Genomic DNA, 23,281 nt, shown 5'->3' with positions numbered 1-23,281 from the left:
ATAAAATTTAAATATTTAAAAGCTTCACATTCGAACCGACATCCGTTATTTGTGTGTTTATAACGTCGCTTCCTTTGGCCACAACGCCGACGCTGGAAATAGGCGGCTTCGGAAGCGTTAAGAATTTTATCAGTGTATTGGTTAATGTGCGTGTGGTGTCAGTGTATGTGGTTCTTTAAGTAAAAAATATATCGGAGTTTATAAAAACTTTTTAGCAACAAACTATACCTGCCTTGTGTTTTTATATCATTTATTTTAAACGGGGTAATTAAGCGAAAGTCAGCGCACCGAATACCGCCCCGCAAAACTAAGCTATTTCCTATTTGCAGGCAAAAAGTGCAGCAAATGTCAGGCGTGGATCAGGTAATTGTATTTTGCATACACACATATGTACATATGTTCAATTCGATTTAGTGGGGGCTCTGTGCAGGAAGATGTTTGTGTACATACATCGGAATGATGTACACATAATAACGAAGACGCTTAAGTAATAAATTAACCTGCTGTGTTTTTGTTTCAGATGAAAATACCAGGAAACACAGGTATATAACCCACCACCACCACCAAAGCCGACGGCGGCCGCGGCTGCGGCCTCCTCCTCCCCCGTCTCCCCGGCCCCACTCTTTGCCGTACGCTTTTAATGCGACTTTTTTCTCTGTTTACAATGCTTAATAATGCAGTTAAATCGGTCGAGGAGCGCAATATACCATGGAGCCAGCAAGTCGATGAGGCCTCTTACGAAAATCTGTCTTCTCCCACTCAAGATGAAGTCTCCGCCGGTATGCTAAATCACACCTCTTACCCAGTAGTTAAACCCAATAGCTAACTTGAACTTGATTCCTCCCACTCTCCCCCTCGCCAAAAGCCAACGAAAACTCCATGCAATTCCAATATCCGCCGTTTAACTTTAAGGAGAATTGCAGCACTCCATGGAGTAATATGAACAAGGGCCGCAAGATAAACGCCAACCATGGTATGTATAACTGTATAGCGCCGACCACCAGCAGCAGCAACAGCAATAACAGCACCCCGAGTGCATTCATTCGTTCTCGCTAACTGGTTTTTCGACTATGGGAACTGGGAGCTCTGTATGCATGGGCTGCTTGGTGCGTCGGGAAATCCTCCTATTTGCTTCCGATTGGAGCAATAGTCAATGCGCTAGCGCTATATCTTTGAGCGCCTTGTATAAAAATAGCAATTAATCTTGTTTGTGGGAGTTACCAAAGCTTTTATTTCTGAAATATCAGTACATTTCTTTTTTTTAGTAGTTTGTTTATTTTGTAAAACTAAAACGTTTGTCATCAATTTTGTTAGGTAAAATCTTAAGTATTAATTAGAAATGCCCTTTCTTTGGATTTTGTAAAGAAATGCTTAAGGTAAACTTTTTAAAAATACCTCTCCAAATTAATTTAAACTCGAATTAATCAAGAAAAATTAGTAGAACTCTCCCAAGTAATCAAAAACAAAAATATGTATAAGCCCCAGATTTTAGATTCCTTTAGTTTTCTATCGAAAATATTTATTTTTAAACAAATTTAACATGGGATTACAGTATTATTTACTATTCGCAAAGTTACTGCACACCAAGATCTATTAAGGTTCAATTATGTTAATGCAGATTAAAAGATTAAATACCAGCCTTACCTTGGCCTTCAGAATATCCTCAGACCAGTCCTCTTCAGCAATGCTCTTGATGGCCGATACCATGACCCTTTGGAGATGCTCCGCCTGCTTCTTGAAAATGTAGATTATTTCGTGGGTCGTAGCGTTTGGCTGCTTGGCACACCAGCACTCCATGTTGGTGACCAGGCCCAGGGAGGCGAACAGAATGCCGGCCTCTTTGGCCAAGGTGGCCTCGGGACACAGGGTCATGCTCAGGAGATCAGCTCCCCACTTCCGGTACATGTTATTCTCCGCGACTGTCGAATAACGAGGCCCTTCAATGGTCATCACGGTGGCGGTGGATCGCGTGGGAAACTCTAGCTCCTGGGCGGCGTTCAAGAGATGCTTTCGAGTGCGGTCACAAAAGGCAGGAGCCATGGGAACATGGCAAACACCCAGAGGACTGCCTTTGGCGCCATCATAGAAGGTCTGGGCCCGCCTGGTCGTGTTATCGATAAAGTCGTCCGGCACAACCAGCATTCCCGGCTGTATGTTATCACGCAGAGAGCTGTAGGTGTTACTCACCAGGATGTGGGTGCAGCCCATCTTGCGCATGGCCCACACGTTGGCCCGGTAGTTTATATTCGAAGGCATGATATCGTGCTGTCGTCCATTCCTCGACAGGAGGCACACATTGACGCCTTCAATTTGGCCATCGATGATCACGTCCGAAGGGCTCCCGAACGGCGTGCACACGGCATATTCCATGCGCTCCGTCAGATATATGGGTGTGTCGAGATTGGCCTCCCCAATTATTCCTATCTTGACTGGGACGGTGTCCTCATCCTCGCTTTTTGATGCATCTCCCTCCATCGAAAACGTAAATTTTGACTTGATTTTTGATCTGATTACCTGAAAGTGAAGTAAAACACAAACTGTGCTCCAATGTGTAGGCTTTTGCTAACTTTAGAGACTTGGATTAATGCACTTCGACCCGCAGATAAAGCAAGTATCTCTATTCAATTTTTATGAAGTCCTATTCTCAAGAAGAAGAAGAAGGTCGCGCGTGGGTAAGTTAGCCTAAGTACTGGTTAATTACAGAATATAGTTATTTACTTTTGGATTTAAGAATAAATTAATACAAAATTAATATACATTTTATTTATAAGATTTTCTATTTATTATTTGGCTCTCCCTCATTAGATTCATACAAAAGACATGGACATAGTATTCCCAACAACACAAGACGAGACGATCATCAAGTAAATCCTTGGAATTCCAGGAAACCGGTAACACAGGTATTTGTCCTTATATCCTTACTAAATAATTAATACTAGTTTTTAATAAATAATAATTATAAAATTATTTATTCTTACGTAGACAATTCGTAATGAAAACGACCATCCATCGTCTACAAAACTGGACAACAGGGCCAGCGATGAAGCACAAAACCACGAAGTTGTCGCCGCACCCAAAAAAACAACCTGGGCGTCAATTGCCTCTCAACCGGCTAAATTAACATCCAGAGTGAGTATAACTGCACATCGAAATCTTAAAGTTGTTTTTTTTTTATACTTTATAATTTAGTTAGAAGTTAAGGAATCATTTTTACCCATATAAATCATATATATTATTAATCGGCAATAAATATACCTAATTTGTATCCCCCGTAACATTACAGACAGCGTCCACCACTTCCAACAATAAGAAAAAGGGTCCTGGCATGCCCCCGCCACCAATGGTGCCAGGAAAGCACAACTTAGATGTTAACGTATGGGATTTACCGAATAACAAACCTCCTCCCGTACCCTCTCCCCCCTCGCCCATCGATCTGGCCTACTCTGACTTGAGTTCGGACTTTTCCATCTCGGGCAATAATCATGGACAGGCACCACAGCTGGGCGCTCGCACAGAGAAGGTGCACAAGGACACGGAGAACTTCCACAAGTATGAGAGCAAGGGCCTGGGCACCAACATCAACCACAACCACCACAACAACAATAATTTCAACAGAGCGAAGATCTCACCAACGGGTCCCGTTCGGAATCCCAGAAATATGGGATCCACTCAGCAGCATCACCCAGCCCAGCAGCACCATGCAGCCCCACGTCCAGCGACCAATGCAGGCCCCGGTCCCTTTGGACCGCCAAACAATCAGGCCAGGCGGCACGATGGCGCCGGCGGTGCGCCTCATCCAAACCGAAATGCCGATCGGTCGGGCAACAACTACTCGAGTTTCCGAAGCAACAGCGACTTTGAGAATGCCTCCAAGTTCGAGTACCGGGAGGAGAACCATTCGCGACCGGTGGAAGCAGCGTCCGCAGCCGAAGAGGTGCCTGTCGATCCCCAACTTTTGTTGGACGAATTAAAAGACAAAAACAATTATAATCCGAAGGTTGTGGACTTGAACAAGGCCACATCAACAAGGTAATTGTATAAAGAGACGTAAAGAGACAAACATAAATATTGAACTATTTTGAATCCTTGCAGGTTTTTTGTCATCAAATCGTATTCCGAGGATGACATCCACCGCAGTATAAAGTATGAGATTTGGTGCTCGACCGACCACGGCAATAAGAGATTGGACGATGCCTTCAAGGAGCGACACAAAGAGGGGGGAAACATCATGCTGTTCTTTTCGGTGAACGGCTCTGGCCACTTCTGTGGCATGGCACAAATGATGACTGCGGTGGACTACAACTCCACGTCCAGTGTTTGGTCGCAGGACAAGTGGAAGGGCAAGTTCAAGGTGAAATGGATATATGTGAAGGATGTGCCTAATGGAAAGCTGCGCCACATTCGATTGGAGAACAATGACAATAAGTCGGTGACGAACTCGCGGGATACCCAGGAAGTACCTAACGACAAGGGGATCGAGGTGCTGCAGATATTGCACTCGTACAACCACTCAACGTCCATATTCGACGACTTCTTCCACTACGAAAAGAAGCAGGAAGAGGAAGTCTCCTCGAAGCGACCGCCCATGCATGGCCCAGAGGGTAACAACAGCCAGGCGCAAGCCCCCCTTAGCCGCAGCTTCAATCGCCACACGGACGATAAGGAGCAACGAGAACGCGATAGCCGAAGCGGAGGAGGCGCCGGCGGCGGCGGCGGCGGCGGCGGCATGTCACAAAAACACTTCAACGCTGGCGGAGCTGGCTTCCGTAATCCAGTGCACCGAGCCGGGGGAAGCAATTACAGCGAGTATCGTCGAGGCAACGACTATCAGTTCAAGGACAGAGACAGCCTGGACTTTGACAGAGAAAATGACTTTGGGGCCCATTACGGGGGAGCCAATAGCCGGAAGAGTGAATATCAGCAGAACAATACCAACAAGAGCCGGTTAAAAAACCGAGATCGTGATTTCAGCACTGAACAAATGAAGATCGATGTACGCTTTCGGGCGGGTCTGTCCACATCTAAGGATTTGCCGAGGGTAAGTCGAGCAGTCGGAGCAGCCGTATCATTTGTTCCTTAATTAATTGAATTAATTTGAATTGCAGGACACCGAAAAGGACAAGATGAGAAACAATGAATATTCATAAACTTGGCGAGCTGAGGATGCGATAGAATTCGTTTTTTAAATGATATTGAATGGACTCCCACAATCCGTTGAATTGCTTAGAGCCGTTAAATTATAATTTTTAGATTTTTTTAACCATTGCGTGTACAAGATAAACCCCGATCGATCCGATTCATGAAGAACATACAAACAAAACGAACATGTGTGGGAATTTAGGATTAATGATTAAAATATGATAACATTTTTACGTAATTATTTATTACAATATTTATATAAATCTATTGACGCTCACATTGAACAGTTCATATAAAGATAATGATCGATTTTGCCGATATACATATACAACATTTATAAACACCAAGGAGTCTGCTTCAGCCATTCCTTGTAGTTGCACTGTAACAATTTATACAACTTATTTGAATCTAAAGTGTACACGACTTATGTATGTATAATATAATTAAAGTAACCAATTCATCATTTACTCATTGACTAAACTGCGAGCATCTCTTAATATATATAGATCGTTATTTGTAAGAGATTGATTGATCAAAACTCCCCCCCGCCCCCTCCCCACACACTTCCAACAAGCTTCAAATAGAGCATTTGAGAATAATACACACGTAAAGCAATAATAATATGGGCCGAAATATATATTACTTTCACAGCGCTATCCAATAATTATACGTTAGTGGAAGACTGAAACACTATAATAAAAAGATGTAATCCGAAAAGTCGAACAAAATTTATCCAATGCTTGGCTTATTTTTTTGGATATTCAATTTGCCAGAAGATTTGGCTAAAATTACAAAGAAGTAATTGTAGTTGAAGTAGAATTCTAAACAACATATTTTCTTTTGAGCTACATAAATGGTTAACTTAACAGCTGAATTCAAAACCCAACCTTCCTTGAAATTCTAATCATTTGAATTTTGGCGCCTAGAGTGTAAAGCATGCAGCCCTGGAAATGCGATAGTGCTGGTCACACTGCTGCGCACGCGTTACTGCCTGCTAGAGATGAGATCGTACCAGCTTCGCGTGCGTGACTTTAAAAGTGAATGTGTTTATAAATTAAACTAAAATATTAAATATAATTTACAAAATATAATTTATTCATAGTCAGACATTCCTTTTATATTCAATATTATACGAAATAACCACACATATGTCTACCCTGTTTATGCACTACCACCTCGTGAGCCGTGAATGAAGTCGCTCACGCGAGCATCGCTATCTCTAGAGATTTTTCGAGACGTAATATACCCTACGACAGCACACTAAAATATTTGACAATTTAACAAAGGCGGATCACCCTTGAACAAGTGGGATAAATGCACCAGCAAAGGCAGCGCTTTAAACATGAATCGAAAGGGAACGCGAGATCAAAATGATATATCGCTGATCATTGGGACGCTACCGAAACGGCTGCAGAACAAAATAGCAGCCAGCTGCTGCAGCCACGCACCAACGACGGAGAACGTTGAGAATGCGGAGCCAGCGTCGTCGCCAAGGCCAGGTGAGTGTGCTCTGCGTCTCTGTGTGAGCAAGTGCGTCACATCTAGTATCTTCTGATTTCACCACTTGCAGTCACCGTCCTGAGCAGTGCAACTACTGCGAAGCCCAAGGCACCCGTTTTGGTTACCAACGGGGCCGTGCGCGGGAGCGTGCGCGATGGCGGGATTCCGGGCATCCTGCGGGTGGCCACCTCGGTGGCGAATAACGATGGGACTGGGAGTGGTAGAGGCAATGGGAATGGCAAAGCCCAAAATGCTCGTCGCCGAGGTTGGAACGATCACGACAAGGGCGAGGTGCAAGCTCCGCCGTCGCCAGTGACGCGCACTCGTTTAACCACCGAGCATCCGGACTGGTTTGAGCCCCTCCTGAGCCTGCCCCAGGCCAAGAATATAGTTCAGTTGTACGACCAACTGATGGTGCTGCAGCAAAGGAACCTCGTCGTGACCGTAAGATGACCTAAAACCTAGCTCTGTAAGGCTTCCACTAATTGCTCTCTCTCCACAGAACTGGAAGAACTTCTGCGATATTCACGTCCAAATGCAGGACGCCTTCAAGCAGCTGGTGCTGGAGCAGCTGAAGTTTGTGTGCGAGCACAAGGTGGATGTCTTCTTTTGGAAGCTGCTGTTCTACAATGTGCGCGATTACCTAAGGAGCCAGCACTCGGACCAGGCGTACGCCCACACGCTTCTGCTGATCGAGCAGGCCACCAAGTTCTACCGCCTGATGTATGAGAAGCTCATAGCCAAGTGCGTACCCTCTTCGCGCAGCGAGAGTGCCGTCAAGGTGGTGGCCCAACGGCTCCTCATCTGCCTGGGCGACTTGTCGCGTTACCGGGTGAACCATGTCCAGGCCACCGACTATCTGGAGGCGGCCAAATACTATCAGAAGGCGCAGGAGCTGGTGCCCGGCAACGGGGTTCCGTACAACCAGCTGGCTGTTATTTCCATTTACCATGTAAGTGAAAGGTTTTCTTATCGTTAAAAAGTTGTCACGTCACATTTATGGGATTCCCAACTAATATTGTTTAGTCACAAGCACTGGTGCCAAGTCATTTGATTGCGCCGCTAGATAGTAGGATTTCAAGTCTATTTTGGGATTTTCCTAGATTTTTAATTGAGGTTGTCAATGGTTTTATTTCCTTGCAGCACAAGCGCTTCGATGCCGTTTACTTCTATATGCGAAGTTTATTGACTTCCAATTCAATTCAGACGGCCAAGGAGAGGCTCCTAGACCTCTTTGACGAGATTCGTCGCAAGTATGAGGAAACCGAGATGAAGCAATCGCCGATACATCAAGTGGCTGCCCCTAAAAACCAGAAATCCAAACAAATGCGCAAGGAGGTGTGGATCCATCCGGATGGCATAAGGTGCCTGCATCGCACCGATATCAAGGGTAACAACAGGGGAAAGGGCAACAAGGCCACCTTGGCGGAGGTCAATCGATACGAGGAGATGCCGCCGGAGGAGCTGCTGCCACGCATCGTGTCGCTGTATCTGTACCTGATAGGCAAGCTCTACACGGGAACAGAGTGAGTGCGAAAGTGAAAGCGGAATACGAATGTATCACGTCATAGCATTTGGATCTTTTCATAGTGTGGACTCGTTGTACCAGCTGCTTCGAAAGCTGCAGATCCAGATGGGGGCCGTGCTCAAGCACAAGAACCTGTTGACACGCTCCAAGCTGCTGAAAATCGTGGCACTCAATTTGTTTGTTGTGGAGCACAACCATAGGAAATGTATGTATCAACGATAAGGCCTAATCATGGTTGAAGTTAATGTTGTTGTTTTCTTTTTCAACAGCGTCACGGCGCGAGATGCGTTATCACAGCTTCAATTTCGCCAACTCATTCTTTGGACTCATGCTAGAGAAGACGAACCAGCTAATGGCGGGTTTTGTAAAGGGCTCTACTAACTTCCAGTGCCTTCCCGATGAGGAGTATGTCAAGATGACCTTGAAATTTATTTTGATTACATTTTATATTATATTTTTGTAAATATTTTAGTTACGCCAACGTCAACACATATCTGCAGTTTGTGAAGGTGTATGTGCATTGGCTAAGCATCAATGTGGACTTGTGGGAGCCTGTTAGGTCGGAGGAGTAAGTAGTAAAAATTTCTGTTTCACTTAATCCCAGTTTCTAAGGATCTTCTATTTAATACACAGACACTACTTTATCGATTGCTGGTCTGAGCTGACCAAGCTCTTCGAGCATATCGATTGCATTTTCGGCAAGCAGAAGCCGGAGAAGTGTGCCATTATTTTGGATGAGGACATAGCCCTGAGCGGCTTCAATCCCTTGGGTCGCGATATGATTACCAAGGATTGCAGTAAGCCTGCAACCGAACGCATACAGTTCCTCGAACGCCTGCGCAAGATTGCCGAGTTCCAGGACTGCTATGTCCAGCACCAGGATTCGTTACAACAACCACTTGACTCGAGCTTCACCATCGAGGATTTAAACGCAGCCATGAAGAACGCTCTGGATAACTTTGATGCCGAGAGTTGTGGTCTAGCAAGTGCAACCAGGCTAACATCAGATGTGGCTAACCCGTGTCCCTCTACCGACGCGGACGTTTCGCAGCTTTGCAAGCTGAAGAAGGAGCTGGAGGCCAAGGCAAAGGTTAGACAGATCTGCAACACCAAGCTGGAGGAGATCCTGAAGTTCGTGGACACCAAGATATACATAGAGGTGCGCCCGCGTTATCTTTTGCCCGACACCAACTGCTTCATTGACTGCCTGGAGGACTTTGAGAAGCTGGCCGCGGAGTTCAAGCGCTACACGTTAATCATACCGCTGACAGTGGTCAGGGAACTGGATGGTCTCTCCAAGGGCGTCAAGTTGGATTCCTATTGCAGCTCCAAGCAGACGCAGCGTATTCACCACTTTGACGAAGTGTCGTCGCGGGCCAAGAAATCCCTGGAGTTTATCAAGTCTGCTAAGAGTAATGTGAAGTAAGTAATCGATAATCTCTGGCCGGCTGATTAGTGGTTGCGATTAGAGAATGCAGTAATCTGGATTAGGCAACAATGTTTTTGCCTTGTAATACTGTGTTTATTGAGTAAGAGATAATAATATATGAAACTCTGTTTCCCTTTTCAGATGTGCCACCACCAAGGGCTCGTTTGTCAATGCCTCAGTGTTCGCCTTGGTCGAGGAAGAGTATCTCTCCAACGATGACAAAATTCTGGCCACTGCTGTGGCTGTATCTAAGTCAGCCAAATCTGAACAATGCAGAGGTGAATTCACTCATTCCTCATTAGTTATTCTTTTAAGAAAATTGATAACATTCAATATTCAATCCCCCTTTCAGATGGCAAATGTTTCATTCAAACCGAACTGGTTCTCATCACCACCGATCGCAATCTCAGAGTCAAGGCCCTGGCTCGCAACTTGGCTGTGAGCGCTTTGGATGAGTTCCTGCAGTGGGCCAAGGATTGCCGCGAATCAACCTGAGACAGCCTAGAGATGGCAACAGAACCGGGCTGACAATGAAATTGTGCCCCGCCACCGGTAACCAAGGTGGTGGTGGTGGCGGTGTGTGTGAGAAGAGAACTCATGCTATTATATTACCTACATAATACACAAATGACAATGAATGTCGGATACGGCAGTAGCAGATGCAAACGCAGACGCTGGCCGCGAATACGTACACGACGCGGATTCCTGAGGACCACAAAACGGGTGCGGATATTCAGAGTGGTTTCCCCCGGGTGACCGCCTCCCGTTGGCTTCCACACCTTTCTGCCCTTCTGATTTCTTTTCAAAAAACAAAAAACATGTACATTTTGTGACCTTCTGAAACAAAATTAAATCTTCATTGTTGTTTAGTGGCTTTTGGTTTCATTCGGGAAATTAGAAAGGCATTTTGTCAATTGAAATATACTGGGTCATATTTATTGCATCAGTGTTTAGTTGAAACTAGTTAAACGTGTACATATAGATTGTGTTGCTTTGCACTTGGTATCCTAAATATGCTCTCTTTGATGTAGAAATATAAAATCTATGCAGTATATGCAAATCTAACAATCACATTCGATTAAAATCTAACATTACAAGCGACAGGATAAAAACAGACGAATCAGCTGGCCGAAGCGCTTATATAATTATTAAAACAACAACAACAACTGCAGCTGGCTGATTGATCTTTCCATCGATTTCGGCACCGGCATTATATGCACCTGCCCCGCCTCATTATCTAGTGATTTTTCAAATCGAATATTTCACGCAGCAACGGCTCCACCTGGGATGGGTTAACATTCAAATAGACATTAATTATGAACTTGTTCAGACGCTCTACATCTGAAATCTTTTGGATCAGCTTGATAAACGCGTTTCTCGCCTCACAGCCAGAGTAAACACTCTCCAGATATCTTCGCAGAAGATAATAGTAGGAATTCTGTAATTAAAAGAAGGGAATTAATGTTTGTTTTAAACGCAGTTAAAGGGTGCTTTATTATAATTTTAGTTTTGTAACGCAAAAACGATCTTTTTATCGATAATGTAGCGATATTTAAAGCGGAGGCTAGAGCTGGAAAAATCGATTGATAGAACTTATAAATAAATCAAGTAAGATAATCGATATTTAAACATTAAAAGTGATTTGTGATATTTCCCATTTCAAGCTACGTTATCTGTGCTATATTATGTCGGACTTTCTCTCTCGATTTAGATCCCTAACTTAAAAAAAATACCATAAGAAAGACGAAAGGGGGCCGGCCAGCTTAACGGACACTCACCTGTTCCAATCTAATCACGTCTTTGTGTATCACTCGTGATCGAGCCGAGGTGAAGAGGACTATGGCGCACATAATCAGGATAATGTTCTCGTCCATTCGCCACTTTTCATCGAAGGTCGTGATGAACTTCTGGTGCTCCTCGTATATATTGCCCTCGGCGAACTTGAGCAGGTCAGTACGTATGTTGCCCATGTTCTCTTTGGTGTGGGGTACCTGTAATAATCAGATCAGAATCCGGATCAGGATCAGAATCAGAATCTGCTGAACCCATTTAAAGGACCCTTGTAACACTCACCTTCCAGGCATCGCGATCATCGTCATAAATCATCGCCGAACGCATTATCATCATTTCTGTGCAGCCGCCTTTGAGCAGGGCCACCTGGTCCTCCTGGCACATGTCACGGAATGCTGTTATCTTCTTGGCCATCTTGATAAGCCGCTTGATGGCCACCGCCGTTAGATTGATCAGCTGCAATAGCTTCGGGTTGTGGCGAGTGTCGTCGGGCTGGTTGACAAAACAAATAAAAACAAATCGAAACAGAACGCACAGGTGGCCATTACTATCAGTTATTTATACATAATCGTAAAGGCTTCTCCCTGGAAGGTGGTGACTCAATCTGCTTGTGGAGCACTCTTCTGCTTATCGTAGAGCCTAAACACCTGGCTGCTCCATATTTCGTCAAAAAAAATGGTATCGTTTTTCCCAATTAACAATACTGAAAATGTGCTAATTGCGATGAGGCGCTAAAGGCAAACAGTCTAAGCGACAATAAACGTCGATTTGGACGCTGTGGACTCTCATGAGCGCCTGCTGTAGCACTTGATAATGGTTGATAGTGTCATTATGGGTCTGATAAAGCCACTGTCTGCCCTGCTCTTGGCAGACCGACCGCACCAGACAGACCGATTGCTCACGGTTAGGGTGGCTCGTTTTATGGCAATATGCATTCGCGGAATCAGTGACTCATGTTTGGACAATTTACCCGTGGGAGGCCAAGAGGTCTAATAGTAATTGTTGACACTTGCCCCGGAACCAAGATAACAAGGTTGTGTTTTTTGACAGTTTGGTCATGAAAAAGAGTATTCTTTTTAAATGGAAAATTATTGGATATTTTAAATATTTTTTTGATTAGGTTTTCTTGGGAAAAAATCCAAGCTCCACAAGGAATGGTAGGTCTTAGTTAATGCAAAGGTAGAATAGACGGGCTCAGATTTGTTTTAAATTTGAATTCAAACCCTAACCAATCCTAGCCACAGGAAGAAGTATAGAAATTTAAGTTACCTAACCCTAAACAATCCTAGCTGTCTTCTCGCAGTTCCTAAAATTTCCTTCATTAATATTTACATTTTACACATAGCCCTCGGATCCACAATTCTTCAGAAACTGGCCCTAAAATAAAGTGCCCTAATAGTTCTCCTTCACATTTTAAGCCCTCAAATCCGAGCCACCCCATTGAAAAGTGTGTGTTTACATTTGGGAGCACCGAAGTGCTGGGAACACAGAAACTTACTGGATGGTCATGGCCTATGGGCCATCTCTGCAATAAGCACTGAATCACTGAATAGCGGCTGCCAGGTGCCGACTATATCGCCGCTGGCACAACGCGATTAGATAAGCCGAGCGCTGGGTTGGATCGGTACAAATGAAAGAACCAAAGGCTAATGCCAGAGGGTAATTTTTTACCTTAATGCGATCATCGCCCATCATCAGGGCACTGAGATCCTCGTCCACAGGATCGTAGAGAGCCTCGCTGGCCATTCGCAGTTCCCGCAGCTTCATTTGCTCGGCCTCGTTCAGTTCGCGATCCAATTGCACGGTGGAGGGGGCGCAGATAGGTTGCTGTAGGTGCTGCTGGCTGCTATTTCCGGCGGCGTTGCAGCCACCGTATGGTCCGCCCTGGTGGGACATCTCATCTTTGACCCGCGACGCGGCATGCTGGATGCTGTTGAAGGCCTGGTACTCGATGCGTATCACCTCGGAAAGCACAGACTCAATCGAGTTGATGCTAAAGTCGCTGTCCAGACTGGGTTCGTCGTTGTAGTTGGTCTGCATAAAGGTCTTCAGGTCGAAGTCCGGAGAGTTGGCTATGTAGGCCAAGGGATGGCTGCTCGAGGTGCTGGGCTGCTCTTCGGCGCCGGGCGAATGGTACTGCAGGTCCACGGCAGCGCCATGTGGCGAAATTGGCGGACTCCCGCTGCCCAGCATGCTTTGTATGACGGTATCCACCCGCTCCGCCGGCGGAGGAGGCTCTTTCGTCGCCGCCAGCTCCTTTTCCAGAAATGGCTTGCGGTCTGTCTGCTGAGCTGCCCCGTTCGCCCCGCCGCCGCTCAGGATGCGGTTGAGAATGCGCAGCGCTTCCGCCGGGGTATTCATGAACTTGTTCATAATATCGATGGCATCCTCCGGGGAATGCATCAGGTTCTGCATGAACTCCACCACGTCCGCCGGCGAGTCGACGATCTTCGAGATTATCTCCACGCCGTCCGTGGGAGAGCTCATGAACTTGGTGAATACTGTCAGCGCGTTGAAGGGCGAGTTCATGAACTTGCTGATGATCTTCAGAGCGTCGCCTGCAACGAGTCAGTCAGGGGGGAGGGGTCAGGGGTTAGCGGAGAAGGCTACTACCAGTTACTCACCTGGGTAGTCGATCAAGTGCGACACAAGCCGCAGGGCGTCCTTCTGCGAACTGATGACCTTCTCCATCACGGAAATAGCCTCTTTCTGTGTGCGCATCAGCCGGTTGATGGCCTGCGAGGCCCGATCCGGGTCGGATACGATCTGGTCCACGATCTTCTCGGCCGTCATCTGCAGCGGATTGACCTGAGCTCCCGTTGAGCTGGCCTGTCTGGCCGTGCAGCCGTTGGCACCGCCGCTGTCTGCCGAGCCGCAGCTCTGTGAATCCTGCGAACCGGAATACAGCTCAAGGTTACTGCTGCTGCTGTCCGCCGGCGCTTTATTGTCTTCACCGCTGCCGCCGCCGGCGCCATCATCGTTGGCATCGCCACCATCAGTGCCGTTCTCCATCATGCGGCGCTTCGCCCGGTTCGTCTCGATCTTGCGCCGCTTGATTAGCTTGTCCTCCTCGGACATGATGTTCTCGCTCTTCATGCCAATGTCCAGACACTTGCGAAGGCGACATTTCTGGCAGAAGCGGCGAGTCACCACGGTGATGTCGCAGTTCTGGTTGAACGGGCAGGTGAACTGCTTCTTGGCCAGAGCATTTCGCCGGAAGAAGGCCTTGCAGCTCTCGCAGGTGACGGCGTTGAAGTTGTACCCCAGCGCCTTGTCACCGCAAACCGCACAGTTCTTCGGCGACATGTCGACGCAGCCGGAGTCGAACCTAGACTCGGATTGGGCGGCAGCTCTCAATTAGGGCCCACTCTGATTGATTTTTTAATTGCCTTCCGTTGGGGGCTCGGGGCGCAGTTGTGGAGCTGGGAGGCACAACTGGAGGGGTGGTAGAGGTGGGTGTGATGTGATGTTGGGCAGGAACTCCGCGTTTCAAAACAATTGTTGGCATTTAGCAGGCCGCGGTCGCGACAACATAGCAGTAGTAGTACCCACACGTCAGGCGGACTAATTGCTCATATTGCCCTCAGCACGCAGAATTCGGCAGGTCGCGTTATCACCACATATTTTAATGAATTAATGTCCGTCCGAGTTCTCAAATTCCAATAACAACAAGCGACGTTAACGGGTGACTGGCAAATAACGCAGTTATGAGCAATAACGGAAAAACGAGAGTGCACCGCAAGAAAAACTTGTTAATAATAATATGCAAAGTTCACCATACAAATTGTGTTTCTATAGTTTTTACAACTTCTGCATTGTATAGCTATTATGAAAACCCGTTTAATCAAGTAATGATTATTTTTTCGTTTAAAACATCACTCAAAGTGCAATATCAAACCAGAATGACAACAAGTTTCGTAAAGACATCAGCCAGGGTTTTTTTCAGTGCAAAGTTATCGATGACAGCCCTGCCAATCGAAAGTACTATCGTAGCTCTCAGCCGGAGAATAATTTTTCTTGTCAAATTAAAAATAATTTAATCAATTAAAATGAACCGTGTAAAGACGGCCCAGTCCAAGACCGGCGAGATCATCGCCTACAGCGAGGGCGCCATCCGGAACAACATATCCGCCGTGGAGTACTGCCGGACGTCGATGGCCGCCATATCTGGCTGTGCTGCGGGTAATTGGCACCTAATTCCCAGTGTGTCAGCAACAAATTTTAAATAAATTGAAACCCCTTTTGTAGGAATCCTGGGCCTAAGCGGCACTTTGGGCTTCCTCTTCTACTTCCTGTCCGTGTTCGTGCTCTGGATCCTGGTGCTGCTGAAGTCCGGCACCCAGTGGCGCAAGTTCTTCATCAACCGCAGCAACCTGCTGACCAACCAGTTCATGGGCGGCCTTTGCACCTACGTGCTCTTCTGGACATTCCTCTACGGCATGGTGCACGTGTATTAACGCATTTATCATTAGCAAAACAGATTATATAGCGAAATAAACATAGGATTGGACTAGGCAAACGTTGGTTCTTTGGTTAAGCACAACCCCTCAGGTTTGTACGGCCGAGGCAGCCGCCGCCGTGCCGGAGCAGTCGCACCACGGCGTTTTATTCACATCACAATCGAGCATTATGTTGAGGATGGTCACATCCACTCCGTCTATGGCCAATTCATGGACCTTTAGAATTTTGTACTTGACGTTGTCCAGGCCCGTCTTGTGATCCCTCTTGCGGGTCATCTCCTTCTGGTTGAAGCACTTCTGCGTATCGCGCTTTCGATGATGGCGGTTGTGGATATGGCTGGGAAATCAATGCAGAAACCAATTAATGCGACGCTCTCTGAAATCGAAAGGAACACCCACCTAAATGTGTCGTTGGTGCCAGTCTTGATGTTTTGCGGTCGCGTCACCTGCAACCCCGCATCCCGGATGCGCACAAAGAACTCGTCGTCCTCCAGGCCCCATCCCCAGTACTGGTTGGACATGCCGTTCATCTGCTGGAAGTGCTCGCGCCGCACCAGCAGAATGCCGCCCACGAAGCTGTCGTAGTGGTACTTGGGATGCAGCTTGGGTCCGGCAATGTGCAGTGGGCCCAATTCACTGGGGTATTCGTAGCGCAGCTGGTCGTTAAGTGGTAATAGGTCCACGTCGTGCATGGCAATGTAGTCGTACACGTTGCTGGCGAAATGGAAGCCCACGTTGATCAGCGAGGCGCGGTTGAAACGGAACCGGTCCACCTGATTGAGCACAAATATGTGGTGCGCTACGTTCTGGCGCTTTAGGAAGCTTGTCATGTGCGGCACGAACTGGAGCAGCTCCTCGAAACGATCCCGGAACGGCACCAACAGGGCCAACTTGTGTGCGGCGGCTTTGTGATCATGTGGTTGCTTTTCCGCCGCAGGTATCTTCTCCATCACGCCTACTCCTCCTTCACCGCCCGTTCGCTTGGCCAGCGGGTTGGACAGCGGGCAGATGCAGTCTATAAAAAGAGCGGAGCGCGTTTTAGGTCAATATTTATAGAAGGTTCCTCCTCATACACGTACCGGAGCTGAGGGGCATGAAGCTGAGAACGCCAATGCCGCCCAGGCAAAAGCATAGCCCGCAGACGAAGAGCCAGTTGATGGTGGAGATGTTCACCATTTGGGGCGCTTATCTTGAGAGGTCCGGCGGGGTCAATCGGAGTCAATCCATAGGCGGAAAAATAATATTTGGGATTTGATGGCCCGGTTAGCAGTGTGTTCCCCAGATGTTCCGTTCACAAAAGCTTAAATTCCCCAGAAAAGAGCGGATTTACCCCTCTCCGGCAACTGGCCACACCATATGGTATAAGGCAGTAAAAATACTAACTTTAAATACCGAAAGAAAGTCTTTCTCTAAAGAAGACGTTAAAGTTCGAAGTTTAATTTATGTTTAATAACATATAAAACTAAATGAAGGATACACTTTTTAATCTAACTAAATAGATATGATACATTTGAGTGTTGTTGTGTTCGTTTTTACGTTTCGTTAAAGGCAATATAGGCGGTAAAGGTAGACTCAGGCCCGAAGGCTGCTCTCCGCACTGCGTCCAAAAAGCGTACGTACATAATCTCCTCTGGTTGACTGGGCGGATATATTCGTTTCATGGAACACAATAGGTTGATTTACAGGAAGTACGGCGTCGTGTTCTGCTTTGGTATCACTCGTTCTCCATCCGGCACCGCCACAAAGATCTTCGTCTGCCGCTGTTGCGCTGTGTCGAAGCTTAGGATCGCCGCCACGTTTCCGCACCGATAGCAATAGTTGGGCGCCGACCACACAGTCACCAGCTTGCCCTCGAACATATACTTGATGCCCTCGTTGACCAGTTGATGAGCACGACAGATCAAATCCAGATTATTGATCGCCATAAAGTCCTTGGTCACGTTGTGACCGAACAGCCAGCCAGCGCCGCGTGGACTTTGGCCCCAGAACTCCATATCCTCGGGATCTGACCAAACCAGATCGCAGAACGCACCCTTGTACGGTATCTCGCCATTCCGTTCAATTGTCCGGATTTGATCCAAAGTGATGATCTCTGGACTCAGGCCGCCGTGCACGCACAAAACTTCCTCGTCGATGATGGCAGCGATGGTGAGCAGATCAAAGACCTTGCAGCAGTACTTCCAACCATTGGCATTGCCGTATTTGCTGAAGCACTCGTCGAAGAAGCCATACACCTTGGTGATCTGTCGGGTCTCGTGGTTGCCGCGCAGCAGCGTTATCCGGTTGGGGTAGCGCGCCTTCAGGGTCAGCAAGCGGGTGAACGTTTCCAGGGAGTAGTAGCCACGATCGACAAAGTCGCCCATGAATATGTAGTTGGTGTCCGGCACCTGGCCGCCTGTCCGGAACAGCTGTTCCAGGTCATAGAACTGGCCATGGATGTCTCCGCAGACTGTGACCGGCGTGCTGACGGGCAGGATGTTTGACTCCTCTACCAGTATGTCGCAGACCATCTCGCAGAGTTTCTTTAACTGGTTCTCGGGCAGGTACTTGCACTCCTTGACCGTCTCGATCCACTTGTCCACATCGTTTTCCGACATTTCGTTTTTGTTTTCAAACAAAATCTACGAAATTTTATGTTGATTTTCCCATTCAGTGGAACCGTGGGGCGGTTGCACAAAATACTTGAATTGTTTTGAAAATACTAGATTGCTTTTGGTATTTTAATACTTATTTGCCTATTTAGTTCTTGGGATTTTTTATCACAACTGCGCGATGGTCTCACTAACCCAGCTCTTATCAAAAACCGGCGAATTATAGAATTAATTAGTTTCATTCCATAAAATTGATAATAAACCTTCCCACATAGAGTCAGCAACACCGTCTTACTATGAGGTGGAAGGGAAAAGCCTTGCCCTTCTTTCTGGTCCTCCAGCTTTACGTGCTGCAGGTCTCCGCTAACCAAGAGGGAATCCCCCAAAGTCTGAAACACAACAAAGAATGGCCTTTGTTCGAGTATGGAGAGATTAGGAAGCCAACACCCACCAAGGGACTGCTGTATCCCCGGGAGTCGGAGACGCGGGAGGTGCGCAGCCTGGACGGCATGTGGCGGCTGGTGAGGAGTGACCCCAAGGATCCGCTCCAGGGCATTCGCGAGAAGTGGTATGCCAACAGCCTGAGGATGAGCGGGAAGGAAGTCATACCCATGCCCGTGCCCGCCTCCTACAACGATATAGCCACAACGGACAGCCTAAGGGATCACGTGGGCACCGTTTGGTACGAGAGGACCTTTTATGTGCCCCGCCTCTGGAAGGACGGTGTTCGCACCTGGTTGCGCTTTGGCAGCGTTCACTACTCGGCCATAGTGTGGATCAATGGCAGGAACGCCACCAGCCACTCCATCGGCCACCTGCCATTCGAGGCGGATATCTCCGCACTGCTGAACTTTGGCGGCGAGAACCTGGTCACGGTGATGTGCGACAACAGGTTGGGAAACCGCACAATTCCCCAGGGATCCGTTTACCAGGCCTCTACCGATAAAGGCACTGTGCCTGTCCAGAGCTACACCTTCGACTTCTTCAACTATGCGGGGATCCACCGAAGCGTGCACCTGTACACGACTCCACTAATCCATATCAGCGACCTGGAGGTGCGCACCCTGTACAGCAGCAACGGGATGGGACGCATAGACTACCGTCTTTGGGTGGATGCAAGCCAAGCGGCGGAATATCAACAAATGTTGGTCACAAATCTCAGGGTTGTGCTGAGAGACCGCGATGGTACGGAGGTTGGACAGCAGATGAATCGATTGGTTTATCAAGGCTCCCTGCTAGTGCCCAGTGCTAAACCATGGTGGCCCTACCTCATGAATTCCGATCCTGGCTATCTTTACAGTATGGAGTTTCAGTTAGTCGTTGCCTGCAATGAGGATGACTCGGGCTGTGCCTTGCAGGATGCTTACCGCTTGCCAGTGGGTATACGCACCCTGAGCTGGAGCAATCAGAGCTTGTTGCTCAATGGAGTACCGCTCTACCTGCGGGGATTTGGCCGCCACGAGGACTCCGATGTGGGTTTGTAGAGGGAAACGTCTACCAAGAGGGTTCATGAAAGTTTCCTCTTATTCCAGATACGAGGCAAGGGTCTGGATAATGCGCTTTTGGCCCGCGACTTCAACCTGCTGAAGTGGATCGGGGCGAATGCCTATCGCACCTCACACTACCCCTACTCGGAGGAGTCCATGCAGTTCGCCGACGAGCAAGGCATCATGATTATCGACGAGTGTCCTGCTGTTAACATCGACATTTTTGAGCCGCAACTGCTGGAGCAACACATGTCTTCGCTGGAGCAGCTCATCCACAGGGACAGGAACCACCCAAGCGTCATCGCTTGGTCGGTGGCCAATGAGCCGCGCTCAGCCAAGCCGGGAGCCCTAGAATATTTTGAGTGGGTATTATCCACTCCAGATCCTTTTAGAGATTACCCTCTTCCGGTACAATTTTCAGGACCTTGGTGACCTATACGAGAAGCATTGCCCAGGGACGTCCTCTTACGGCTGCCATAAATGCTAGTCCCTCGACCTGCCACTTGGCGCAATTTCTGGACATTGTGGGGTTTAATCGCTACAACTCCTGGTACCAGAACGCCGGACGCACGGATATGATTGTCGACCAGCTGACCGAAGAGGCCGAGAGTTGGCGGGACAAGTTCGAAAAGCCGATTATTCAGTTTGAGTATGGCGGCGACACCATGGAAGGCATGCATTCGGTGAGTAGTTCGATGCCTTGGGTAGGTTTCTTTTAATTTCTAATTTTAATTCCTTGAAGTTGCCAGCCTTCATTTGGTCCGAGGAATACCAGGTGCAGCTCTTCTCCAAGCACTTTAGAGCCTTCGATGAGCTTCGTGGGAAGCGGTGGTTCATAGGAGAGTTTGTGTGGAACTTTGCAGATTTCCGAACGGCGCAGAGTGGGTTTTTTTGGTTTCTATCCTCAGGATCTCTATTAATTCAATAAGTTTGTATTTATTGCAGCCATAACGCGTGTTGGTGGCAACAAAAAGGGTGTCTTTACCAGAAACCGACAGCCCAAGGAGGTGGCTCACCTCCTCAGGCAGCGTTACTTTGCCATTGCCCGGGAGTTGGACCATTGTCCGCTACCCGAGGACCTAACCGTGTACATATCCAGGCATTCCAAGCACAGCAGGCACAACGAGCTTTAAGAAGTTTTTATATTAATCCTAGGATTCTTGCAACGAAGTGATCTTGAAGCTATTTGCAATATATATATACATATTTATTGTTTGACTAGCTTCATTTTTAGAGCTTTACAGTATCTTGAAGGTATTTGCATATTTACATAAATGAAGACTCTTTTAATTGAATATTTTACCCGCTTATCAGTTAAGGAATACAAAAGTATACACTTTAGTGTTTGACACAAGGGTGTCTAAAATCATAAAATGTCAATTAATCGACGTAATATTTATACGTTTTGTACTTATTAAACTTTATTACCAAAGTAGCCAATTTCCCATTAAAACTATCTATTCTTAAAAATCAATTTACTGTTAAAAAAACCCACTTTTATTTCAAAATATAGTAATATAATTTAACCTTTTTCAATAGGAAGCGAGTTGTACGACTTTTATATTCTTGCTTAAAACATTTTAACTTTCCCATTGATTTTCTAGCTTCGTATGAATTTCTCTTAATGACACATTATTGTTAATATTATCCACGAGTTAAATATCATTTAACAAATTAAACTCTGGGGAATTTACATTTCAATAAAAAGCGTTGTATTTATTTATTAGATTACAAAGAAAAGCTTGCATATAAATTATGATAAGGTATGGAAACACAAGAGCTGTTCTTAAAAGATATATAGAATAAATAAAATCTAAATTAAAATTTATTTATTTATTTTTAAAATTAAATACTTAGGGCTACAACTATATTTAGAGATTATATAATCTAATTGATGTTCGTATTCGTTCGGATTACGGCGCGCATTGCTAAGGCTCAAGTGACCGAAAGTCCTGGACGGGATCATCGTTAAGTGTCGTCCTCCACCAGCGCGGCAGCTGGCGGTGGTTAAAAAAAATAGTTTACAAAGGTAACTTCTATATAGATGCTCCGATCCTATCGATCCGGTTTTCGGTCAGTCGAGCAGTAGCCGTCGCCGACAGACAGTGTGTGTGTTTGTGCGTTCCGTATTTAGTGTTTCCATTGTTTCAGTTGATCTAAAAATTCTATGTAGACTACGGTTCTGCCCCACTTGGGAATTCAATCCGTTAAAACTATGCAATTCGCTGTTTCGTTTTGTAAAATTGCTATAAAAACTAGTTCGTTCGTTTCTCCACTCTACACGTACACGTACACGTATTGTATATAAAAGTATAAAAGCTTGGAATAGTTCGTATAGAAGATACAGTTTCTCAACTCAACTCAATTCAACTGGGCCGATCGAGCGCGATATGCGATATATAGATCGATCGATCGGGTTGTGCGCGTGTTACAGGCGGAGGATTCCGTTGCTCTTTGCAACAAAAGAAGACTAGAAGCAACAATTATACACAAAAATAATAATGTTTGTAAAAATAAGGTGACTAAAATACTATTATAAAAGCGCATTTTGGAGAAGAGTGAGCCGCCGGACAGGGGGGATACGGACTGGGGACAAAAGGAATAGAATTGAGTCCAGTCCGGTCCGGCGGCCGGAAGCCGTGGCTTCGTAACGCCATTGATTGCGTGTGTCCGGGTCCGGAATATAGCAATAGCTTTTCGTGTGCTGAGAGTCTCCTGAAAGCGATTGTTTATGGCGGCGGGCGGGCGGTCACAATGAACGACCTTACAAGGCACGCGCTGTACTGTACTGGTCACTGGTCACCACTCTCCACTCTCTCCACATCCATCGTGACAAATATGTAATCCTTTAAGTGAGCGCGTCTAAATTAATTGCACCTATACTATGTATACAGTACAATATCACTGGTTGCTTCGTCACCGTAACCTAATCCGAAACAAGTGGGCGTAATCCAATTGAAAGAGTGCAAATGTCGGCAAACCCAAATTAACACTATTGCATTCTGAAGTTTGTGATAGGTGGTTGTCTGGTTTCTGGTACTTTCCTATTTCCTGCTTTTGGCACCTATTTCGAGTGTGATTTCCGGTTCCGGTTACTGATTGCGGGGGAGGGGTTCTAGTTGTGGTTCCTATTACTATTGCTAGTTGGCGAGTGGTGCAATCTGGGCTGGTTGGTTCGTCGGTTCGTGATTGTTGTCTGCAGTGCTTAAGAATTAGTTAAATTAAATTTAGTGAGCATGGCTGGTGGTTCATCTCTTGCGTCCCGACACCACGGCGGCCATCACCTGCTGCATGGTGGGCTCGGGCACACACTGCTGGGGATCGCATTTCATCTTGCCGTCGCCGCCGCAACTGAA

At 46.6% G+C, this 23,281-nt stretch overlaps 9 protein-coding genes across 10 annotated transcripts in view; 4 read left to right on the top strand and 5 right to left on the bottom strand.

Annotated features, from left to right (window-relative positions):
• The first annotated feature begins 132 nt into the window (after nucleotides 1-132).
• On the top strand, nucleotides 133-5,619 carry Ythdf (YTH domain-containing family protein). 2 transcript variants are annotated; one of them, XM_017165012.2, is made up of 10 exons: nucleotides 133-264; nucleotides 330-363; nucleotides 521-542; nucleotides 681-779; nucleotides 866-973; nucleotides 2,806-2,900; nucleotides 2,983-3,129; nucleotides 3,284-4,029; nucleotides 4,093-5,038; nucleotides 5,106-5,619. In XM_017165012.2, the coding sequence occupies exons 2-10, from the start codon at nucleotides 346-348 to the stop codon at nucleotides 5,145-5,147; spliced, it is 2,223 nt and encodes a 740-aa protein (XP_017020501.1). In that variant the 5' UTR covers nucleotides 133-264; nucleotides 330-345; the 3' UTR covers nucleotides 5,148-5,619. The 2 variants fall into 2 exon arrangements, with proteins under 2 accessions (XP_017020501.1, XP_070143613.1); XM_070287512.1 differs by lacking the exons at nucleotides 133-264; nucleotides 330-363; nucleotides 521-542; nucleotides 681-779; nucleotides 866-973 and adding an exon at nucleotides 2,532-2,672.
• Nucleotides 1,487-2,475, bottom strand: LOC108073412 (purine nucleoside phosphorylase). Its single transcript, XM_017165017.3, has 2 exons — nucleotides 1,645-2,475; nucleotides 1,487-1,590 (listed from the first exon to the last, which is right to left on the bottom strand). Exons 1-2 carry the CDS (start codon nucleotides 2,473-2,475, stop codon nucleotides 1,555-1,557), a joined length of 867 nt encoding a protein of 288 aa, XP_017020506.1. The 3' UTR covers nucleotides 1,487-1,554.
• A 745-nt stretch (nucleotides 5,620-6,364) lies between the features above and the next one.
• Smg6 (Smg6 nonsense mediated mRNA decay factor) lies at nucleotides 6,365-10,465 on the top strand. Its single transcript, XM_017165066.3, has 10 exons — nucleotides 6,365-6,638; nucleotides 6,710-7,083; nucleotides 7,142-7,591; nucleotides 7,783-8,165; nucleotides 8,230-8,372; nucleotides 8,437-8,572; nucleotides 8,640-8,735; nucleotides 8,801-9,589; nucleotides 9,738-9,874; nucleotides 9,949-10,465. Exons 1-10 carry the CDS (start codon nucleotides 6,482-6,484, stop codon nucleotides 10,089-10,091), a joined length of 2,808 nt encoding a protein of 935 aa, XP_017020555.1. The 5' UTR covers nucleotides 6,365-6,481; the 3' UTR covers nucleotides 10,092-10,465.
• Nucleotides 10,466-10,501: 36 nt separating this feature from the next.
• Nucleotides 10,502-15,136, bottom strand: Hr96 (Nuclear hormone receptor HR96). Its single transcript, XM_017165067.3, has 5 exons — nucleotides 14,012-15,136; nucleotides 13,059-13,945; nucleotides 11,670-11,879; nucleotides 11,375-11,587; nucleotides 10,502-11,034 (listed from the first exon to the last, which is right to left on the bottom strand). Exons 1-5 carry the CDS (start codon nucleotides 14,691-14,693, stop codon nucleotides 10,834-10,836), a joined length of 2,193 nt encoding a protein of 730 aa, XP_017020556.1. The 5' UTR covers nucleotides 14,694-15,136; the 3' UTR covers nucleotides 10,502-10,833.
• Nucleotides 15,137-15,346: 210 nt separating this feature from the next.
• On the top strand, nucleotides 15,347-15,906 carry EMC6 (ER membrane protein complex subunit 6). The gene is made up of 2 exons (XM_017165215.3): nucleotides 15,347-15,569; nucleotides 15,636-15,906. Exons 1-2 carry the CDS (start codon nucleotides 15,437-15,439, stop codon nucleotides 15,842-15,844), a joined length of 342 nt encoding a protein of 113 aa, XP_017020704.1. The 5' UTR covers nucleotides 15,347-15,436; the 3' UTR covers nucleotides 15,845-15,906.
• Nucleotides 15,907-15,912: 6 nt separating this feature from the next.
• Nucleotides 15,913-17,149, bottom strand: beta4GalT7 (beta-1,4-galactosyltransferase 7). Its single transcript, XM_017165213.3, has 3 exons — nucleotides 16,927-17,149; nucleotides 16,247-16,862; nucleotides 15,913-16,184 (listed from the first exon to the last, which is right to left on the bottom strand). Exons 1-3 carry the CDS (start codon nucleotides 17,021-17,023, stop codon nucleotides 15,935-15,937), a joined length of 963 nt encoding a protein of 320 aa, XP_017020702.1. The 5' UTR covers nucleotides 17,024-17,149; the 3' UTR covers nucleotides 15,913-15,934.
• A 135-nt stretch (nucleotides 17,150-17,284) lies between these two features.
• LOC108073533 (serine/threonine-protein phosphatase 6 catalytic subunit-like) lies at nucleotides 17,285-18,527 on the bottom strand. Its single transcript, XM_017165214.3, has one exon. It carries the CDS (start codon nucleotides 18,442-18,444, stop codon nucleotides 17,527-17,529), a length of 918 nt encoding a protein of 305 aa, XP_017020703.1. The 5' UTR covers nucleotides 18,445-18,527; the 3' UTR covers nucleotides 17,285-17,526.
• Nucleotides 18,528-18,620: 93 nt separating this feature from the next.
• betaGlu (beta glucuronidase) lies at nucleotides 18,621-21,753 on the top strand. Its single transcript, XM_017164995.3, has 5 exons — nucleotides 18,621-19,910; nucleotides 19,971-20,287; nucleotides 20,347-20,608; nucleotides 20,668-20,806; nucleotides 20,871-21,753. Exons 1-5 carry the CDS (start codon nucleotides 18,735-18,737, stop codon nucleotides 21,056-21,058), a joined length of 2,082 nt encoding a protein of 693 aa, XP_017020484.1. The 5' UTR covers nucleotides 18,621-18,734; the 3' UTR covers nucleotides 21,059-21,753.
• tnc (tenectin) overlaps nucleotides 21,615-23,281 on the bottom strand; it is a 39,748-nt gene continuing 38,081 nt past the window's right edge. Inside the window, exon 7 of the mRNA XM_017164994.3 lies at nucleotides 21,615-23,276. Coding sequence (XP_017020483.1) covers nucleotides 23,174-23,276 — 103 coding nt within the window. The 3' untranslated portion in view covers nucleotides 21,615-23,173. The remainder of the gene's footprint in view (nucleotides 23,277-23,281) is intronic.

The sequence above is a fragment of the Drosophila kikkawai genome, chromosome 3R (assembly GCF_030179895.1).
Source record: "Drosophila kikkawai strain 14028-0561.14 chromosome 3R, DkikHiC1v2, whole genome shotgun sequence".
In the NCBI taxonomy this organism is placed as follows: domain Eukaryota; kingdom Metazoa; phylum Arthropoda; class Insecta; order Diptera; family Drosophilidae; genus Drosophila; species Drosophila kikkawai.
Note: the sequence above shows the minus strand (reverse complement) of the source record. Positions and strands in the feature narration are given on the sequence as shown.

Bases quoted from the DNA above. Each gene is read 5' to 3' on its own strand.
- Ythdf (XM_017165012.2), top strand. The intron at 543-680 runs GTATATAACCCA...TTAATAATGCAG, and splicing joins GAAAATACCAGGAAACACAG to TTAAATCGGTCGAGGAGCGC. The intron at 5,039-5,105 runs GTAAGTCGAGCA...TTTGAATTGCAG, and splicing joins CATCTAAGGATTTGCCGAGG to GACACCGAAAAGGACAAGAT.
- LOC108073412 (XM_017165017.3), bottom strand. From the start codon at position 2,475: ATGGAGGGAGATGCATCAAAAAGCGAGGATGAGGACACCGTCCCAGTC. The intron at 1,591-1,644 runs GTAAGGCTGGTA...GAACCTTAATAG, and splicing joins AGGATATTCTGAAGGCCAAG to ATCTTGGTGTGCAGTAACTT.
- Smg6 (XM_017165066.3), top strand. From the start codon at position 6,482: ATGAATCGAAAGGGAACGCGAGATCAAAATGATATATCGCTGATCATT. The intron at 7,592-7,782 runs GTAAGTGAAAGG...ATTTCCTTGCAG, and splicing joins CTGTTATTTCCATTTACCAT to CACAAGCGCTTCGATGCCGT. The intron at 8,573-8,639 runs GTATGTCAAGAT...TAAATATTTTAG, and splicing joins CAGTGCCTTCCCGATGAGGA to TTACGCCAACGTCAACACAT.
- Hr96 (XM_017165067.3), bottom strand. From the start codon at position 14,693: ATGTCGCCGAAGAACTGTGCGGTTTGCGGTGACAAGGCGCTGGGGTAC. The intron at 13,946-14,011 runs GTGAGTAACTGG...GACTCGTTGCAG, and splicing joins GCACTTGATCGACTACCCAG to GCGACGCTCTGAAGATCATC. The intron at 11,588-11,669 runs GTGAGTGTTACA...TGATTATTACAG, and splicing joins ATGATCGCGATGCCTGGAAG to GTACCCCACACCAAAGAGAA.
- EMC6 (XM_017165215.3), top strand. From the start codon at position 15,437: ATGAACCGTGTAAAGACGGCCCAGTCCAAGACCGGCGAGATCATCGCC. The intron at 15,570-15,635 runs GTAATTGGCACC...CCCCTTTTGTAG, and splicing joins CATATCTGGCTGTGCTGCGG to GAATCCTGGGCCTAAGCGGC.
- beta4GalT7 (XM_017165213.3), bottom strand. From the start codon at position 17,023: ATGGTGAACATCTCCACCATCAACTGGCTCTTCGTCTGCGGGCTATGC. The intron at 16,863-16,926 runs GTACGTGTATGA...CTCTTTTTATAG, and splicing joins CTTCATGCCCCTCAGCTCCG to ACTGCATCTGCCCGCTGTCC. The intron at 16,185-16,246 runs GTGGGTGTTCCT...TTGATTTCCCAG, and splicing joins GGCACCAACGACACATTTAG to CCATATCCACAACCGCCATC.
- LOC108073533 (XM_017165214.3), bottom strand. From the start codon at position 18,444: ATGTCGGAAAACGATGTGGACAAGTGGATCGAGACGGTCAAGGAGTGC.
- betaGlu (XM_017164995.3), top strand. From the start codon at position 18,735: ATGAGGTGGAAGGGAAAAGCCTTGCCCTTCTTTCTGGTCCTCCAGCTT. The intron at 20,288-20,346 runs GTGGGTATTATC...TACAATTTTCAG, and splicing joins GGAGCCCTAGAATATTTTGA to GACCTTGGTGACCTATACGA. The intron at 20,609-20,667 runs GTGAGTAGTTCG...AATTCCTTGAAG, and splicing joins CCATGGAAGGCATGCATTCG to TTGCCAGCCTTCATTTGGTC.